Below are 20543 nucleotides of genomic sequence, written 5' to 3'. Positions count from 1 at the left end.
GGAACCATTTAAAAACCCTGAAAAGGAGTCAAAGTAATTTAGCAAATGAAATTGACAAACAAACACCTTTTCCATAAACCAATACCAGTATAATGCTTTCACTTTCTATTTTCCTTCCAAAAAGCTGCTAAAAAACCCTCTTGGATGAGTAATGGCTGCAGAGTGAATACATATTATCCACCCTCTTACCCCTATCTCAAAGCTCCAAAAACTTGTGGTGTGTCATTTATTCTGTGCAAAGGCGTATCTGTCATGAGCATGTCTGTTTTTCAGAGGTGAATGAACCTCTAATGTGGCTCTTCACATTCCAGAGACACGCTGTACCTCAGTGGCGGCACGGGAACCGCTACCAGATCAGTCATGTCTGTAAAACCATTTATGGAGGAAGAGCATGAAATGACTATCTCAAAGCACAGCAGACAAAGAGGTTAAGAAATGGTAATGGCTCTGTGCTTTAATAGATTATAAACCAACAAGCTTTACATTTTGAAATTCTTCTTAATTTTTTGCTCAAACCCCATTTGAGAGCAATCATGAAGGCTAATTACTTGTTTTATAAAAGTTAAACCAACATCTAACAAATGAATTATTGTGTTTGGAAAACAGATTATTTGAAGATGCAGTAATTATGCTTATTGTCAGCTTTAGAGCCACCTAATCATTATCAACCTGTTTTCTATTAATATTGTAAACCATTACTTCTTTATTTTGATGTATTTTTCTCGGGACAATGAAAATTCACAATTTTGTTTCAATCGTTGGTCAGTATCTCTTCAAGAACTGCTTTTTGTCCTCAAAGTTCTGTTTTTCTTTTTTTAAGGTATTTAGAACCAATTGAGGTTGTAACCATAGTTTTTACTGCAGGAGTTGGATTTAATAATATTGCTTCTTTGATTGTATCATATGCTATAGAATCACTCCTTTGAATGAATTTATTTATAACATCACTTTCCATGGTATTTGGTCAGTAGCACTAAGAGTGATGTTTCATCTGGTGATTAATATTCATGAGCTTAAGGGACATAAATACACTCTTATTATTTTTGCTTGTGCAGAACGCACACATCTCCCCACTAACACAAAATTATACTCTCCATCCCTGTGCAGTTTTAACCAAATATATTATTCATAGATTCCTCTGAGTCATTTGGTTGCTTGTGGTGAAACGGTGGTAAAAATACTTTAGAGGAAAAAAAAACAAGCATCCACTCACATGTACTCCAACACAGCTCTGATGTGGTGTTGCAAACATTCACAGGAAGGTGTATGATGAATATTTTCTGGTACCAGGATGGACAAGTCACTCTTTAAGTGTTTACCTTCTGACTGCTCCTTAGTTCCATGAGCTACTCAAGTCTATTGTGAAATTAAATAAAATGATATTTGGATAGACTGGATTCAGACTGTCAAATATGTCCCAGTCACATTAGAAAGGTTGTAAGTCTTCATTTATTATAAGAAATAGTTGGACAAAATATATATCCTGCTTTTGGTTGGTTAAGCTTTAATTGTACAGATCTTTAAAACAGTTTTGTGTCAACATACTACATCTTTAAAACAAATTCTCATGGTTCATTTCATGCTCTTCTTAGGTATTTACAAGGTATGGGAAGTGCTACATGTTCAATGCCGCAGAGGAAGGGAAGACACTACGCACCACCATGAAAGGAGGGACAGGAAACGGCCTGGAGATCATGCTGGACATCCAGCAGGACGAGTACCTGCCAGTCTGGGGGGACACAGGTATGCCCAATTACACGCTTGACTCTGAAAACTTTTAGTTTAAAAGAGTTAACAAATCTCCTACTGTATTATAGTTAGCCTTATAGTTTTAGCTATAACAATTAGGATGACCCAAAAGTTTAGTTTTAAACAGTTCCAGTGTTTTCTTTTTTCTGATTGCCATTAATGATAACTCTTAAAACTTTCTTTCATTATAGGGACAGTTTGGTTGCAAAGAAACTAAAAACAGATGCTTTGTTTTAATGAATTGCTTATATAACTTGTTTTTTTTTATTAGTTGTTTATACAGTGCACCAATATAACACTGGTGAAAATCCAAACTGTCCAGTATTTCTGAATGTGAAGAAGTTTTATTTTGTTTTGTTACTTTGACTTTTCTTCATTTTATTAAATTGTAGATCTTGCACTTTAGATTCATCCATATTTGAGACGGTCATCCTTTCACTCATCCCCAAGCTAGATGAACTTTTCTCTTTTTCTAGACCCGCTTTTGTTGTGGTCACAAGCCGTCACTACTCCTATCAGTCCACTGCCAAAACTCATCTACGTGCAGTTTATCTCAGAGGTTTTCTGTTTAGTATAAAGAAAATTAAACTGTGAAATGTTTTTCAACTTTTTTGTTTCACAGGAGTATTTCGTAGTAATCTTTGGGTGTTTTTTATTTCAGAAATATGACCTAATATAACAATATTATGAAAAGACATTATCTTTTTAGTTTTTTGAGAGCCAATTGATGCAAAGGTGGATACTTAGAAAACAAATAAAACATGAAAATTAAGTCAAAATGCATACATTTCCAGACTTCTTATTCAATACACTTCTAACAGTGTTTGTTATTGTTTTTATTATTTATATATATCTCAGATTAGGGCCAGGGCTTGTAAAACTCATCACACTCAACAATCATCTCTTTCAGTTCCAAAGTAGATAAAAAAAATATCTTTCAACAATTGGAAGGATGACTGATTTTCCGGTTCCAAATTACAATAATTAATGATCAAAGGTGTTTTAAAATGTGAAACATTGTTTTCTCTTTGTTTCTATTTGTTTTGCCCAGTAAAATCATCTCTAATTGTTTGAAAGATGAAGAAGTTGGCTTCTGAAGTTAAGGGAAATTTATTTGAGATAACTTTTTCATAGCTGAAAATAAATATATATATAATATATAAGCAATATGCCAAAAATTGTACAATTGTATCTGAATTTATTTAAAAAGTAATATTTAAAAAACTGTCAGGCTTTTAAATATACATCCATATAAATACCAGTGTAAATACCCTGTGCAATAACCCGGTATAATTTTTGTCCACTGCAAGATCAATAAAGTCAATCAATCAATCTTTACTAATGCAACAAATTAGTATGGGCAATATATACAGGGCTATTCAAAAACGCCTCTACTATAGAAAAATTGGCAGAACTGTTTGTATTTGTTTAAAAAAAAACAATTATAGATGATAAAATCTTATTTTTATGATTGGTCAAATGTGCATTGGATTTTTTTTAATAATAACAATTAAAGCTTTACTTAAGCTACAAAAATATCTGTCATCGAGGAGAGTGGGACTTTTGGTCAGACGTCTTTTTAATTACAGAGAGTTTCAATAAAAAAAGGGCAGTTAAGGAAATGACCAGATTTATTTTTCTGTCTTTATCTCCACACATACTCGATATCTAATACTCAAGCCTGGCCTGAGTATGTAAATGTTTTTACTCAACATTTCTGCCTCTCATAACAAAAACAACGTTAAAAAGAATTAAATCTGCAAAAGAACAAAGACAGACTTTGAAAAGCCTAGAGATTTTTAATCAAGACAGCTTTAAAAAGGAAGTCTAAAATTTGGGAGTTTATCAAACACATTCGAAGAGAACTATGGAATCTAATTTTCATATATAGTAAAAACCTCAATCATAGAAACACTTAAATAACAAGCTTTATCAAATATTTTTAAAGGCAGGCTTGTTAATGTGTTCAGGAGAGCCACATGTTAAAACAAAAATGACTAAGATTATTTGTGTTCCCATATGACACCAGGTCCATTAAAAAAAAGCTTAAGACCTGGTAGAATAAAAGAAAAGCCAAAGAAAAAATAGCAACAACAAACAATTATTTCCAGATCATTAGAATGAATATCTTCTTGAAACATTGAGTATGAGCTTCTACAATTAAGGAATCCTTTTTAATTTAAAAGGATTCTTTGCTTGCCCAATGATAGAAAATGATAACAATGACAAGTATTAAAAAAACAACAACTTCAGGAAAAAAAAGATTATAGATTTTCTATTGTTCTCATTCACACAATAGCAAAACATGGCTACTGATTTCCATAATCTTCTTTCGATTGCTTTATGAGCGTTTCATAGTGACTCCTTTCCTGAATGCACTGCCTTCTTAGAAACTCGGACTTGGAGTCCTGAACAAGAATGAGAATCACAGGAAAGTAGCCAAACTAACTCAGATTTGAGGCCTGATCACTACCTTGAGATGTGGTTGCAATAGTTACTTATTTTTGTTTTGCATAATTCAATGTGTCTTATTTGTAAGAATTCTGCAGTTTGTTTTTCTCCAGATCTGGAAAATCTTTAGCATAGTGATATTCTACTGGGGTATAACATGGTTTGAAAACAAATACAGAAAGCCTCTGTGCATCCTAAAATCTATGGCTAGAGAAGGCTAACACCACATGCCCTTTCAAAGTGATCCCCGAACAGGCAGAACTGCAGTTAATTGGAAGCTGAGACAGACTGAAAAAGTTACACAACCTCATCTCATCAATAGTAGACCATCTCTCTATTTTAACCTTGATGTTATGGTTCAATTCACTGCAACTCCATGTGGTACAAAAACGTTACTTCCATTAGTTTTCATTATTTAGCAAACTTTTCCCTTTCTAATTATGAATATATATATTTACATTAGGATAATTCAGGCAACAAAACCCTCAATCCAAAAAGAAATGAGGAAGCATTTTATAGATGCTATTTTTTTAATCAACTCCAATATGTTTAAAATTCTGTGTCCGTTTCAGAAGTTTTTTGTATAACCTGTAGAAACGCAGAGTAAATTGCTTTTAATCTATCTTGCTTTTTTCCAGTAATATAATTATTTAGAAACAGACATTAGCGAGATTGATAATAAATATGATCCTTAATTATGTGTGAATTATTTTGTATCTATTACAAAAACAAAATCTCACTGGGGAAAAAGAAATATTGTCCTAGAGACAGATTTTGATAGATTGTGTGATTATCTGGGGGAATTATTGAGACTAATTATTTATGTAGATTGGAATATCAACTGTGGCACATCAATCCCCTCCATTCAGCTTGAAGCTTAAATATTCAATATACTCTTTTACTCTTTTAGCCGTTGGTTAATGTTTTTGATTAGATGACACATCTGTGTCCTACACTCCGTCTGTTTTGAAACTTAGTGAATTACAGCAATACCAATGGACCACTAAGAGGAGCATTAAGCAGGCCAGCAGATGGACATTTGTGTTTTCTAACTTAACTAACAAATATGCTGGCATTTAAACTTTATCAATGTTCCTTTTGGTTTTTGCATGTCTTGTTTGTTATTACATTTGGACTTCTCAAAGTTAATTTCTTGTAGTATGTTAAAGCTCAACCACCACCTGAACAGCATGCAGAACACTGTCTCATTAGGCTCCAGGAATGAGTTTCTTCTCCTAAAGGTCTCTGTTTAAATGTCCAGACACTACCCAATCTTCCCTCCTACCGCACTTGTTTTTGTCCATCATTCACAGACAAGCAAACAGTCTTTGTATTACTCTTAATGCTTCCATTCATACCGGAACCTACATCACAACTCTTCAACTTATCTTTGTGGTCTAACAACTCAAGCAATTACCGGTAATGTTGTTTTTGACAGCCATCTTAGATTTAGTCTTAGTTTTAGCCATCAGGACGAAAACTACTATTAGTTTTATTCACATTTTAGTCATTACGATATGTGATAGTTTTAGTCGACTAAAACTCAAAAAGGTTTTAGTCTAGCTTTAGTCAGTTTTATGTTGCAAAAAAACAGCTAATTTTTACAATTTCGAATGACAACCAGATTCTTTAGCAGACTGACAGCTAGATTGTTGCTGTGTAGTTCATGATTGTCATTGGCAGCAAACTTTGAGTTACAGAATTCAAAACTAAACTTTTTTTTATGAATTGATGCCCTACTTTATATAAAAATGTCTCACAAAATTTAAGGAAAAAGAAGATCTAATTCAACACATCATATTGGTTAATATAGCAGACAGACAAGCTAACAAAATGTACAATAAAGGTATGGTTTTAGACCTACAAGGTTGCTATCCCAAAGCAATCATTTCTTGATCTGCTATGAATTATGCATTACACACAGATCAATAAAATCTTCATTACTCCAGAAAAGCAAATAACAAAAAAAACATTCTTTCTACGTTTGCAATTTTGGCTTTATTTCTTCAATTCTCTTTGTATTTGTTTTATACAGAGATAACCTATATAATTACCTTGTAATGCCATGACAGTGCAGACCTAAATTTAATGAATATGCTAAATAAAATGTTGAAATATTTAAAGGAAACTGAGAAAATGTTTTAATGACAATTACAAGGAAACATTCACATCATATTTCAATAAATAGAAAAAAGAACTGAGAGATAAATGTTCAACGATCTATGTACCTTTTCATCTAGGTCTTTATACAAAAATAGTATGCAATGAAACATTTTCTTTGGATATAATTTAGGGATCTTGTTTGGTAGCATCACCTTTTCTGAGCTGGAAGAAATAAAATCGTGATAGTTGGAAAAAAAGGATTTTTTTTACACTTGTCAGAGGATGATCAGCCACATATAGTATATTAAATAGCGAAATCAGGAATACCCATACTGCTGAGAGCATAACATCACTGTAAAGCACAGTCAGAGCTACAAACAAAACTAATTTCTGTTCAGCACAGCTGGTAGAGCAGAGTTTGTCAGATTTTAGCGCCCAGTGCTGGACCATTCCGAATTATTTTCATCCTTGCCGCTGCTGCCATGATCCATCTGTGATTATGCAGAATGTGCTCCTCTGCACCCCAGGTGGTGGGCGGCATAACCAAACCGCACGCAGTTGCACATCTGATACTGCTTAGAAGAATACAGCACAATGATGTATTTTAAACATCTGACCGCCCACCCGCTAACATTTTTATTTACTCTCATCTTGTCAACGAAAATTGACACCCATTGTCAAGTTCTCACCATCAAAGACCCATGTTTAGCTCGTCAGTTTTCGTTATAGTCTGCGAGCAGTATTGAGAGGTGAGAGCAAAAGCTGCTTTGTTACATGGACACTGAACACTTTCCTCAATGCGTTACTGATCAAACTCTTTGCTTGGATTTAGTGTTCAATTGAAACAAACCTAATGTTAGCGTGCCCCAGTGGTTCAAATCCATGTTAGGATGCCTTAGTCCTCAACGTGTTGAAGCTAACAACCTTATATTGAAGTGATGTGAAGCTGTATGTCTAACCCTAAGGCTGCCATCAGATCATCTCCATAGAAGTTGCAAGTCTGGTTTTACGGCCAGAGAAGTAGACTCTCAATTCTCTTATACCCCTTTCACACTGGTTGAAAAACCAGGGAACAATCTCATTTTAGAGGCATTGGGAACAGCTCACTGACATGTGTCTACCTGGGTCAAATGACTCAGCAAGCGACCCGCGTTAAAATCGCCTCAGCTCTGATCGACATGCTATGGGAACACCAGAGCTAGGTTGACTCGCAAAATTATGAGACAATGAGCATGCTTTGGTGGCGCAATGGTTAGCGCAACCCATGTACAAAGGCCTTTGTTCTCGATGTGGCCGAACTGGGTTTAAATCTGACCTGTGGTCCTTTGCCAAATGTCCCCCCTCTTAACCCCTCAGTGTTATCTCACTGTATAAAAAAATTTGCCATCAGTGCTGTAAAATCCTAAAAAAAGAGGATTACGTAACATCCATTGAACGCAACGTACAGACATCAGCACACTGTGCTAGTCCCTTCTGATCTAATAAGCTGAAACAGCCCTGTTTACATTTGATAAACATGGAGTAGCACTCGTGAGAGGGATTTTTAGGGGCAAAAGAGCGAAACGGTAAAGCATGCTTATGATGACTTGGTTTCTTTACACATTTCTCTCCATTGTCTACTTTCTTGATTTCTGTGACCCTTGTGACATAATCAATGCTCACCCAGCATGATGGTGTCACCTGCAGACATGCATCTGCAAGGACACAGCTTTTTTTTTTTTCCAGTGGGAAGACAGCCAAATGCTGATTGTTAGCTTGTATACCAATGTTTGAAAAACCTCGGTTAACCTGCAATTTTTAGTCAGAAAGCAGCTTGAGAAACTCCTAGATTACCATCACAGGGACTTAGATTTCTAAAGGTAAGAAAATATTGATTTAATAGATCCGCCTTTGCTGTGCCTCACGGCAAAGAGCGACAACTCAGCATGGTCAAAGGTCAACTTCATCTGCAGCAACTCAAAGTTCTACTGATTCCATGCATCAATCAACTTTGCAGCAATGCCTTTAACATTCATTTAATACTGTTAGTGCTATTTGAGTCTTCCACCTCTTAGAATCAATCGTTATGGGCACTATTTCACACTGGTTGTTGTACTTATCTTCTTCCTTTCAACTGGTGGTGTCATTGTAATATAGACGGAAGGACTTTATTTACTATCAAATTAAGCAAAAACAAAGCATAAAAAATAACTGATTTTGCACCAGCAGGATGCTGCTGCTATTCAGGGAAGCATTTAATGTAATCAGAGTGACCTACTTTACTGGTATTTAAATTAAGAACTCTAATACAGGACCCCTTTAAATTCCCAAATATATTCAAATTCATTTCAAATTTATATTTTAGTGGGGCTTGTTTGTCAGATTAAAGTTCCTTATATAACGACCTTTAAGAAGGTATTAAACGTTTCCCAGAACAATTTTTGTTTTTAATTGGTCTGATATTTTAATCATAATAAACATACATAGAGACATCAGTCTAAGTGAAATGTCTATAATATGTTTTCCTTAAGGAATTAAGCTGCATAATTAAACTGACATTTAATTTATACTCCAGTTTATTGAATTTGACTGTTCCAATATTAATTACTCATAGCAGGTAAACACATTAGCAAAGACAATTTCCTTTCATGCACTTAGTTTTAAACAGTATGGTGAAAATCAGTTAACAAATACATTTGTTGAAATACATACACAAATGCTGTGGTTTGTGGTCAGAATGCTGTATTTTTTTAGGCCTCCCCAAACAGCTGGAAACAGCACTGAATCTGCTTCTTTTTTTTTTTTTATTGCTTATGCCTTTGTGATATTTGTTTCAGTTCTGGGTTGAACTTTACCTCTGCAATTTGTCATCATCCGATGTCTGCCAAAGAGTGAAAGGGGCCTTATAGAACAGTTTACCAATTTACTTGGATATAATATTTTTTTTATTGTGATTTATATATTTATTGTGAAACTGGGCCTCAAATAAAACAGTTATTAAACATTCCAACCAAATCAACAGTTGATAGAATGAGAGGTAGGTCTAGTATAGAGTAGTATTTCCCCTTGGAGTCGAACAAAGGTTGGGGAATTAAGTTAGCCATGAGGAGTGCACTAAGATGAAGATGAAAAGGGACAGAGGAATGATGCTGTTTGGATGGAAAGCAAGAGCGTCTCTTGTTCTGAAGCATTAAATGCAAAATCTTGAATGTTGATTGGCAGGAGTGAGGGTTAGGAGCTGCACCCATAGGCTGGAGCAGGAGCACTTGAAGAGTCAATATGTGGGCTGGTTGGTCTCTGAGTTAAATTTACCCCAGGATTTCATATTGACTTTTTTATTCTTATGCATTTTGTTCTAAGCCAAAAATTGGAGAAGTTGAATATCCTTATTTGGTGTTTTGTTTTATAGCTTAAGTATGTGTCAAAAACCAGCGATACTTTTTTATCAGGCCATCTTTTGATAGTGCACAATGTGATATTAGACATCATAAAAAACAGCAGTTTTTCTGCACATAGTGTTTGTTATAAAGCCTTTAACATTAGAGCATTTTAACACATTTTCCCAGACTTGTTTCTAATGGCGTACTCATGTTGAACGTGTTCTGGGCGTAAAATTGCTTTAACGCCACAAATTGGATCTTGGGTCAAGCTCAGGTCAAAATCCCTTGATGGTTCGATGCTCTGGATGCTTGATGCATCCAGTTGTTGAGCTGCTTGGTTCTGTTGTTGAACTCAAGATGAGTTGGAAAATTAGTTTTTAGCTCATGAAAATAGTCTTCCAGCTCCCAATGTTCAGACATGACCTCTCGACTCTGCTTGATGCCTCCCCTGTAAACTTGCACGTAAATCAGATGCCTTGACACCCAGAATGCATTCTGTCTCAACGCACCAGAACAAACTCACAACTGTAAGCTAAAGTGAGGGAGCAGGTTTATAAAGACTAACTCTTAGACAGACAAAGAAAAAGGACAAACTTTTTCCACTCTATGGAAATATTAAACAACCTCTCTCCAATGTGCCAAAGGGTAGTAAAGAATTTAAAGACTGCTAAGACTGTTTTTGCACAGCAGTGTTAAAAACCAACAGCAACAGACCTCAGTTGTTGTCCTTTTTTGTTGGTTTGTTTAAACGTATAGTGGAGGGATGTTCTTTTTACAGGTGCATCATCAAAATAAGTGGTCATTCTAATTGTCAATCATTATGGTGACATGTCTATGTAAGGCCAACCTACATGCTTATTCCCATTTTCACTTACCAGCAGTGAGTCTGACATAGTGGAAAAATTGCAAATCTTGTTTTGGGAAGTGAGGTTGTTTGAGCGATGTAAACATAAACTTTTAAACAGAGCATGCACAAGGAGAAATGGGCTTGTGCATGCTTTTGCAGGCTTTTAATACGCGTTCTCTCTCTGGTACAGGGTTGGACATGTGCATTTTTTCAAGTCTTTTCAAAAATTTGTGAAATCCTCCACTAATATCGTTAACAAAAGGAAGAGAGGGCACTCAGTGACCACAGAGCAAAGTGTTTGTGTCCAGGCCGCAAGATCGGCTGTCAAAACTCAGACTATCGCTCTGGGTCTCGCCTACTTGCCGTTATCTAGTCTCTATCCTCTGGCTCTATTTCTAATAACTTCATACCACCTGTTAGACTCTTGTGAAAAAGGAAACCTTGACCAAGCTGTTAACTTCGACCACAGACTGATATTCAAACTGCATTTTTTTTTCTCCAAAGATTTGGAGAAAGTGGTATTTAATCAATTTGTTATTGATATTCTTCTAACTATAGACATAGGGAATACTGTTGTTTCAATACCCTTCAGCTTTACACCAGCCTTTCATACCACAGACCAAACTCTTCCGACATCCCTTTTGAAGCTGTTGCTAGACGTTAATCTCTGACTGATTTCCAGTTGTACCTTAAAACTAGAAGATTGTCTCGGGAGCTCATTCTTCTTTAGTTTTCAATTCATATCTTCAGGAAGCAAAGCTTTTTCATTGATGAAATTTAGGCCAAAATGTCTGTCATCTAGCGAGCATATCTGCAGTGACACTTTTATCAAGCTGTTTGTCTGTATTTAAAATCAGAGGTTATGTTTTCATAACCTAAATGAAAAAAGGACTGAGTAAACCTAATTTGGAAAATCATAACATTTCTATAAAAGATATTGCTCACTTTTAAACAAAAACTGGTCTAAGCCTATCCTGTCTACATGATCTCCTCAACATCCACACCCCTTTCAGAGCACTCTGGTCAATGAGCCAGGTTCACCTTGATGTTACAATATCAAAGGTAAAATGCAGAGGGGATAGGACACTTGCTGTGTCTGCCAAAAGACTGGAATACCTTATTTTTTACATGTCTGCACTGCATAGAGGACAGATGTCTTTAAAGAACTGTTCTCTTTTTCATTGTCCTTTGCTGACTGCTTGTTGGTCAAGCACTTTGGTCAACTGCTGTTGTTTGTAATAAACTTCATAAGCTAATTTGACACAGACACTGACATTGATTTCCTGTTTTCCTATAGGTCATACCAAAATTATTTATCCAATTTGAATCCAATTTTCTTCATGGTCTAGAGTACATACAAACTCATGTGTACATCTTATGCAAACTGGACAATATAATTAATCAAATGCTTAACATAAAAGACAAAAATACAGCAGGTACATTGCTAGCGCAGCTAAATCAGACAAATATGAAATTACTGTACTTAAGTTAAAACAAATGCACCAAAGAAACAAGTGTTGTTGATTTTTTGAGACAGAAAACGTTGATTTTCCATTTTGATACTGATGAAATAAAAATACTTGCACTCGTCATCTTCTGCTTCATCCTTGACTGTGTGCCGGGGGCAGCAGTCTCAGCAGAGATTCACAGACTTCCCTTTCCACACACACCTTATCCAGCTCTGCTGGGAGAAGCCTAAAGTGCTCCCAGGCCAGCTGAGAGAAATAGACCCTGTCGCATTTCTCTCACTTGGTTCTGAGAACCCGCCAGTGAGTTCCTTTCACAGTAGTCCCTCCAGTGTGTCCTGAGTCATCTCCTGGCCTCCTCACAGTGGGATGTGCATGGAACATCTCCGCCTAGGGGGCAGCCAGAAAAGATACCAGAGCCACCTCAGCTGACACCTATCACTGTGGAGGAGAAGTGGCTCTACTCCGAGCCTCTCCCAAATGACTGAGCTCTTAGGGAGTGCCCAGCTACCTGAGGACAAAGCTCATTCCAGATGCTGGGAACTCATTCTTTTGGTCATGATCCAGATTTCATGACCATTGATTAGGTTGGGAATGTAGACCAACCGGTAAATCGTGAGCTTTCCCCTTTTGCTCAGCTGTCTCTTCACCATGACAGTCTGGTACAGCGTATTTGCGGGGGCAAATATGTTTAATTGAATAACTCTTGGTCTATAATCGTTGTTTCCATCCCAATGTAGAGTGAATTTTGAGCAAACCCTAAAAAAGTAAGGAAAAATACAGAACATGCAAATTAGACATTTTTCCATACATTTAAGCACATTAACAAGGTGATCTAAAGGGTAAAGTGTTCATACATTATGCTATGCTTTAATAAATGTAAAATATTAGGAAGCTAGCTCAGCTATTGAGTGATGCTTTGATAAATGTGTTGTAACTTGGCAAGTTTTGATTTGCATCCTTTGTCATATCAGCTTGTATTAGCAATGATTTAATACCATCCAGAGAAACCCAGAGAAAAGTTGGATTCTAATGCTTGCAGTGCTTACAGGGATCAGTCAAGTAAGGTAAATAATTGGTACGTCAGAACCTACGGAAGCATTTCCATCATCATATTAAAATAAAGGCAGTAAGTACATGACACAATCAAAAATCATCAAAAAAAGAAATTGTTTAGCTTTAAACTTGCCAGATCTGCAACCTCGGTGATCTCTGTCAGAGTAGGCTGAGTTGTTTCCATTGTTCCACAACCTCACGTCAGACCTGAAAGTCAAGAGAGGAAATGTCCTTTCCTCTGTGATCCTCTATGCCTCCAGTCTTTTTTATCTTAAAGTTTTCAGTAAGCTGCAGAAATGCTGCAGAATGGCCTGTTCTGAGAGGTCCAATTAGCCTTTGATAAGTCTACAGACTCTGGTCCGTGACTTGTGTGGCCTTCCATTCATGGTGTCTCTTTAGTGTTAACCTCTTGTGAGAGAGAGATTCATGGCAAGAAGGATGGACAAGAATATAGCAGCTGTCTTGTCCCCAGGCACGATGGAGGACAGGATCATATGTCCCTATGGGAGTGTTCTGTAGAGGTTTGCCACTCCTGGAGGCTGGTGCAACAGAGCCAAACTGCATCTTCCTTCACCAAAGTTTAAAATAAATAGCAGCATGGACATTGGCCTGCAATGTCTAAAAATAATATATATATATATATATATATATATATATATATATATATATATATATATATATATATATATATATATATATATATATATATATATATATATATATATATATATATACTCAGTACAAGATCAATAGAGGCCAGGGTCTACCACACCAGGCAGGACCCCTGATGCAGACTGTGCAAAGATGCCTCTGAAATAATACAGCACATAACAGCGGGGTGTAAATTGCAGGCAGGAAGTGCATACAAGGAACGCCACAACCAGGTAGCTGTCATAGGGTACAGGAACATCTGCCATGAGTATGGGCTGGAAGTCCCAAGGTCAAAATGGAAGACACCTCCTAAGGTAGCTGAGAATGACCGAGCTAAGATCCTATGGGACTTCAAGATCCAGACTGACAAACAGGTGATGGCTAACCAACCAGACATCGTGTTGATCGACAAACAGCAGAAGAAGGCAGTAGTGATAGATGTGGCAATCCCAAGCGACAGCAACATCAAGAAGAAAGAACACGAGAAGCTTGAGAAATACCAAGGACTGAAGGAGGAGCTAGAAAAGATGTGGAAAGTAAGAGCAGCAGTGGTGCCAGTGGTAATTGGAGCACTGGGGGCTGTGACCCCCAAACTGGGAGAGTGGCTAGCAGATTCCAGGTAAAACATCAGAGGTCTCTGTCCAGAAGAGCGCAGTCCTAGGAACAGCTAAGATACTGCGCAGAACCCTCAAACTCCCAGGCCTCTGGTAGAGGACCCGAGCTTGAGGATGACACATACCACCCCACGAGGGGTGAGAAAACAGTTTATATATATATATATATATATATATATATATATATATATATATATATATGTATATATATATGTATATATATATATATATATATATATATATATATATATATATATATATATATATATATATATATATATATATATATATATATATATATATCACAGATGAAACGGGGTTCACACTGAGCTCATGTGACACATGTGACAGAGTCTGCAGACACTCTTGGGATGTGATCTGCTGGCTGCAACATCCTTCAGTATGACCAGTTTGGCAGTGGGTCAGTTATGGTGTGCGGTGGTCCATTCTTAATAAATTGAATTTCCATTGATGAGTTTTAAGTGAGTTTGTTGTCAGCACATTCAACCTTGTACTGAACAATTCGATTGAATGAGAGTATTTAATTTTTTCAGATCCAGGATGTGTTATTTGAGTGTTCCCTTTATTTATTTGAGCAGTATGTATATTTATATATATATATATATATATATATATATATATATATATATATATATATATATATATATATATATATATAAACACTAACAGCTCTTAAGTTATTGTGAAATAAGATGGTTCCGTGAATGAGACTCTTATTAAATAAGAATATGTTTCATTATAAGGCTGACAATATTGTAAAACATAGTTTTTGTAGGCATACACACACACATGCCCCCACACTACACTTATCCGAGTCATTCTGAGTGAAATAAGTGCACAAACTGATCAAGTCTGTCTGTCTAATCAGAGATCTATGGAGCAGCCTGTGAAGCTGATTTAAGCCTGTTTCAGATGTAGTAAACATCATTACTCATGATTCCCTGCAGACACCACGAATGGATCACAAAGCAAACACTGCAAACTTTAACACACACTTTACAACATTTTCAAAGAGAGTTCTGCATAAATAAAAAAAAAGCAACATTTCATGTGCCTGGGTATCACTCTGTAAAATATCAAGTCCTATTTACTTAATGTTCTTTATTTTTCCTGGTTGAATCTTTTGAAGAATAAACTGTAAGGTTCTTTATTATCAATAAAGTAAGAATAATCCTAATCAGGATTATAATCTGGTTAATTATAACTGTTCAAATAACTGAAAATCTTTTAATTAAAGCTGTTAAAATATATTTAAATAACTCTTGATTCAGCTAACATAAAGGATGTCTTAATATTTGATCATGCTAGTTTTAGTAACATGCTTTTTCTGCCTTTAATTCAGATTGTCCTTTTATTAAATTCCACAAGCACTGCTTTAAATTTACGAAACTGCCCCTGACTTTTATCTTTCTAATAGTTTATAAACAGCCCCTGAGACAAGAAAAAAGTAATGATTTCCTTTTATTTTGTTTTCATACTTCACAAAAAGAGTATATGTGACAAATAGTCCATTGTATTTTTTTTTCTGGCTTATCAACTATTAAATATCTTTGCTAGCACACTGTATTGCACCTGCTGTGGAGAAGCCTTTAACTAAAGACCCTGTTGTTGAAAGTCTTCTGAATAGAAATGCCACCTTCCATTTAATTTTATGAAGAATTATTTTTCTGTGAAATCTTCCCAAGAGGTTCAGAGGAGTACCAAGAACTCTGTGACCAAAAGTCAGCTCAGTTAATTTATTTGCTCTGATACTTTTACCCCAGCAGATGATGGCAGAACAGATCACACTCCCCACACCAGACTGATAGCAGACCTGCAGCATCTTGCTGAAGGACCTAAGCTTCCTTATGAAGTACACTTTGCTTTGTGCCTTCTTTTGGACGGCTTCACAGTTACATTTCCAGTCAATTAAAGCATTTTTGAGATCCTAAAACAGGATTTAAAGGCTTTAAATAACTGTTTATTTTAAAGGTCTTGGTTTTCATTTAAAAATATATATCAAAACAGTCTTGTTGTTTTAAAGCAACACAATAATATTCCTAGTTGCTTCATTTATCATAAGTGAATGAGCAATCATTTCAAGCAATTTCATTTTCTATTTAAGAACCTATTGACTCTCCCTTATAAAGCAGATCTTTGAATTCTTCATTAAGAGAAAGATGATAAACTTTTGAGGTTAATACTTTTCTAAAATCCTCAAAGAGTGAAAGATGCAAATACTTAACATGACATTAAAGGTCATGGTTGCTACTATTTTATGTCTTATACCAAACCAGGAAATCTCCTAGAGAAAAGGTCTTCGACCGGCGGTTCCACAGCCAGAGCCACAAGTGGCTCATTAGACCATCTACAATGGCTCATATTAGTGGCAAAGTGCCATTCTTAGAAAATGGTTTTCTTAAGAATATTTTAAATGAATGTTTACAATAGAATGAGTTTAAAAGAACAATAAAAATGTTTTTTGTTTTTCAATAATATTCTGCAAAATAAAAATCCTTGCATCCTCTTAATGAAACGTTTTGTTTTTCCTTTTTCTAAAACTACCAGTTGCTTAAAATGGTAACAGGTCTCCTATAGCAGATATATAATAAAAAATAAACTGTGTTTTAATAAAAGTTCATGTAACATGTAAAGCAACTTCAATTTAGCTGGACTCAGGGTAAAATTTGCGTTTTGGATTTTAAAGGTTGCACACATTTGTCCTGGAGAATGAGTGATAAAATAAAAGTTAGAATACATCTGAAACTGTTATCTTTGATATATGAAAAACAAAAAAAACTTTGAAAGAGTACTGCTCTAACTTCATTAAAAAGTAAAAATACTTTTTGTTTACATATATACAAAAATTGATCAATTTTTGTATATATGCTAAAAACCCTTGTGTTAAGGAAATCTCCATGTTTACAATTTGAAGCTTTCTCTATGGTTCTTTTCTGGAGAAGAGATCACTCAGGACCAACTTTTTAAATAATATTTCATAATGTATATGTATTAAATAACCATGAGACATGACAACGGATTTTCATCTCATTGGAGTGGCCTCGTATCACAGTTAAAGAGGTATTTTATACAACTCCGGGTATACATCATCATCCCATCACTACATCACACACATTTGTAAATGAGGGGATATTCCTCGCTCCGGCCATATCGAAATATTACAGTGACCCAGATAAAAACACAGAGAACTCACTGCTAAGAATGATCCTCTCTTTTTGGTCCCCCCATTTCATTCTCAAATCTTTGTTACCTACATAATGAAGATGATAATTTTATATCTGGACAGAGGAACTGTCCTAATTTGATACACTACTTGTGAAAACATTAGTTCTGACTTGCAATAGGCAGGTATTGTCAGGGTTAATCAGACTCGCACATCATTAATAATAAGTCCTAATAGGTACATTATGTGATTATTCAAGGCTGAATATTAATTCTAAATGGCAATAATTCAGGTACCAGAAGCTGTAAATTCTCTATGGTAACCTGCAAACTAGTAGTCTAAAATTACGTCTAATCTTTAGTTTGCTGCAGAATAAATACACAAACAATTTGTCTTAACAGCTTGTTGTTTACTATTTAACTTTGTCGCTCTCACTGCCTTATCACTGCAGAGTTTAACAAAAATCTATTCAATCCTCTTTGGAAACAAACAGGTTGGAAACAATAACGCTTGCATTAACTAGTTAATTCTCTGTTATTGATATATACTCTGCCAGCCTGCACATACTCAAGAGTAAAGTCTGCTTGTTATAGTACAGACAGGCACCCTGAGTTGTCACACTTTCATTGCAACAGATCTGTAAGCGTCATACATTTCTAATGTCTTGAAGTACTTTTGATAAATTTTTTTTTGACTGTTCAATCATTTAATACACACATACATATATATATATATATATATATAATATATATACACTATATTGCCAAAAGTATTTGCTCACCCATCCAAATTATTGGAATCAGGTGTTCCAATCACTTCCATGGCCACAGGTGTATAAATTCAAGCACCTAGGCATGCAGACTGTTTTTACAAACATTTGTGAAAGAATGGGTCGCTCTCAGGAGCTCAGTGAATTCCAGCGTGGAACTGTGATAGGATGCCACCTGTGCAACAAATCCAGTCGTGAAATTTCCTCGCTCCTAAATATTCCACAGTCAACTGTCAGCTGTATTATAAGAAAATGGAAGTGTTTGGGAACGACAGCAACTCAGCCACGAAGTGGTAGGCCACGTAAACTGACGGAGCGGGGTCAGCGGATGCTGAAGCGCATAGTGCGAAGAGGTCGCCAACTTTCTGCAGAGTCAATCACTACAGACCTCCAAACTTCATGTGGCCTTCAGATTAGCTCAAGAACAGTGCGCAGAGAGCTTCATGGAATGGGTTTCCATGGTCGAGCAGCTGCATCCAAGCCATACATCACCAAGTGCAATGCAAAGCGTCGGATGCGGTGGTGTAAAGCACGCCGCCACTGGACTCTAGAGCAGTGGAGACGCGTTCTCTGGAGTGACGAATCGCGCTTCTCCATCTGGCAATCTGATGGACGGGTCTGGGTTTGGCGGTTGCCAGGAGAACGGTACTTGTCTGACTGCATTGTGCCAAGTGTAAAGTTTGGTGGAGGGGGGATTATGGTGTGGGGTTGTTTTTCAGGAGCTGGGCTTGGCCCCTTAGTTCCAGTGAAAGGAACTCTGAATGCTTCAGCATACCAAGACATTTTGGACAATTCCATGCTCCCAACTTTGTGGGAACAGTTTGGAGCTGGCCCCTTCCTCTTCCAACATGACTGTGCACCAGTGCACAAAGCAAGGTCCATAAAGACATGGATGACAGAGTCTGGTGTGGATGAACTTGACTGGCCTGCACAGAGTCCTGACCTCAACCCGATAGAACACCTTTGGGATGAATTAGAGCGGAGACTGAGAGCCAGGCCTTCTCGTCCAACATCAGTGTGCGACCTCACAAATGCGCTTCTGGAAGAATGGTCAAAAATTCCCATAAACACACTCCTAAACCTTGTGGACAGCCTTCCCAGAAGAGTTGAAGCTGTTCTAGCTGCAAAGGGTGGACCGACGTCATATTGAACCCTATGGATTAGGAACGGGATGTCACTTAAGCTCATATGTGAGTCAAGGCAGGTGAGCAAATACTTTTGGCAATATAGTGTATATATATATATATATATATATATATATATATATATATATATATATATATATTATTTTTTTGTGTTTATTTCTTCTGCCTTCCCCATGAACTCCAGCTATAGACCATGTTTTTATTCATACAGATGCTTTGGTTTGTATAAATGCCCTGTTTCTTAGCAACAGTGTGTCATAAATACACATTATTACCCCATTTCTTTTACCAGGAAATCCAAAAAATTGTACTGGTCTACAGACAAATGTGATTACATATCTAATAGATGGATTGAAAAACAGATACAGCTGGGAATTTTCGGTATGGCATGTTATAAACTTTGTTTGTTCTTTCAACAAGATTTAAGTGGTTCAAATTGAAGAGAATAGGCAGCTTAAGTCAAAAATGTAAATACTCTGGGAGTAAGGTATAAAGAAGTTGGGAGAATTTAAAACACTTCCGCTATGTGATAAGTATTTTCTACACTGTGCAGAGAGAAGCACATTTCAAAGAATTCCTGATTTGAAATGAAATAAATAGATGTAATCTGCAGAGGAATTGTGTCTACCTTCAACTTAATGAATGCAATTTCAGTCCTGGTGTCAGCATTCTTTTTATATATTTTATTTTATTTTTTTATAAGTGTTAATGAGACTAACATTAGCTGCAGGTCTCTGGCTTCCCTCTACCCAGTGCTGGCGATGGGGCACCACCATTCAGAGAAAATGTAAAATATATTTTTAGAAATTCGGTCATGAATACCTGTTTTACTGTGTAGAGTTTGTGCCTTTATGCAATATGAATTATTCTATCTACATTTTACCACCTACATTCATTCATTGATAGTGACCTTTCACCAACAGACATATGGTTTCTGTCTTGGGGTGATCATCAGAGCGCCAAAGTAATGCAGCTAAATAACCAGTCATGCACCATTGCTAGGGCAGAGTAATAAATAAATGACCAATCAGTTTTACAGACTTTAATGGTCTTGGAGGGCTGAAAACGTTGCCCTGTGAGTAATAAATACTGCAAGACCTAAGGTTTAACGCAGGATTGGTTAATCAGAGGAATGATGGCAACTAAGCT

The 20543-nt window shown here is 36.2% G+C and overlaps 1 protein-coding gene across 1 annotated transcript in view; it reads left to right on the top strand.

The window, feature by feature from the left end:
* Positions 1-20543, top strand: part of asic2 (acid-sensing (proton-gated) ion channel 2) — a 172923-nt gene that overhangs the window by 110373 nt on the left and 42007 nt on the right. Inside the window, exon 2 of the mRNA XM_038295849.1 lies at positions 1593-1743. Within this exon, the coding sequence (XP_038151777.1) occupies positions 1593-1743 (151 nt within the window). The remainder of the gene's footprint in view (positions 1-1592; positions 1744-20543) is intronic.

This window comes from Cyprinodon tularosa, unplaced genomic scaffold (assembly GCF_016077235.1).
Source record: "Cyprinodon tularosa strain WSP-4 unplaced genomic scaffold, ASM1607723v1 ctg360, whole genome shotgun sequence".
Lineage (NCBI taxonomy): Eukaryota > Metazoa > Chordata > Actinopteri > Cyprinodontiformes > Cyprinodontidae > Cyprinodon > Cyprinodon tularosa.
Note: the sequence above shows the minus strand (reverse complement) of the source record. Positions and strands in the feature narration are given on the sequence as shown.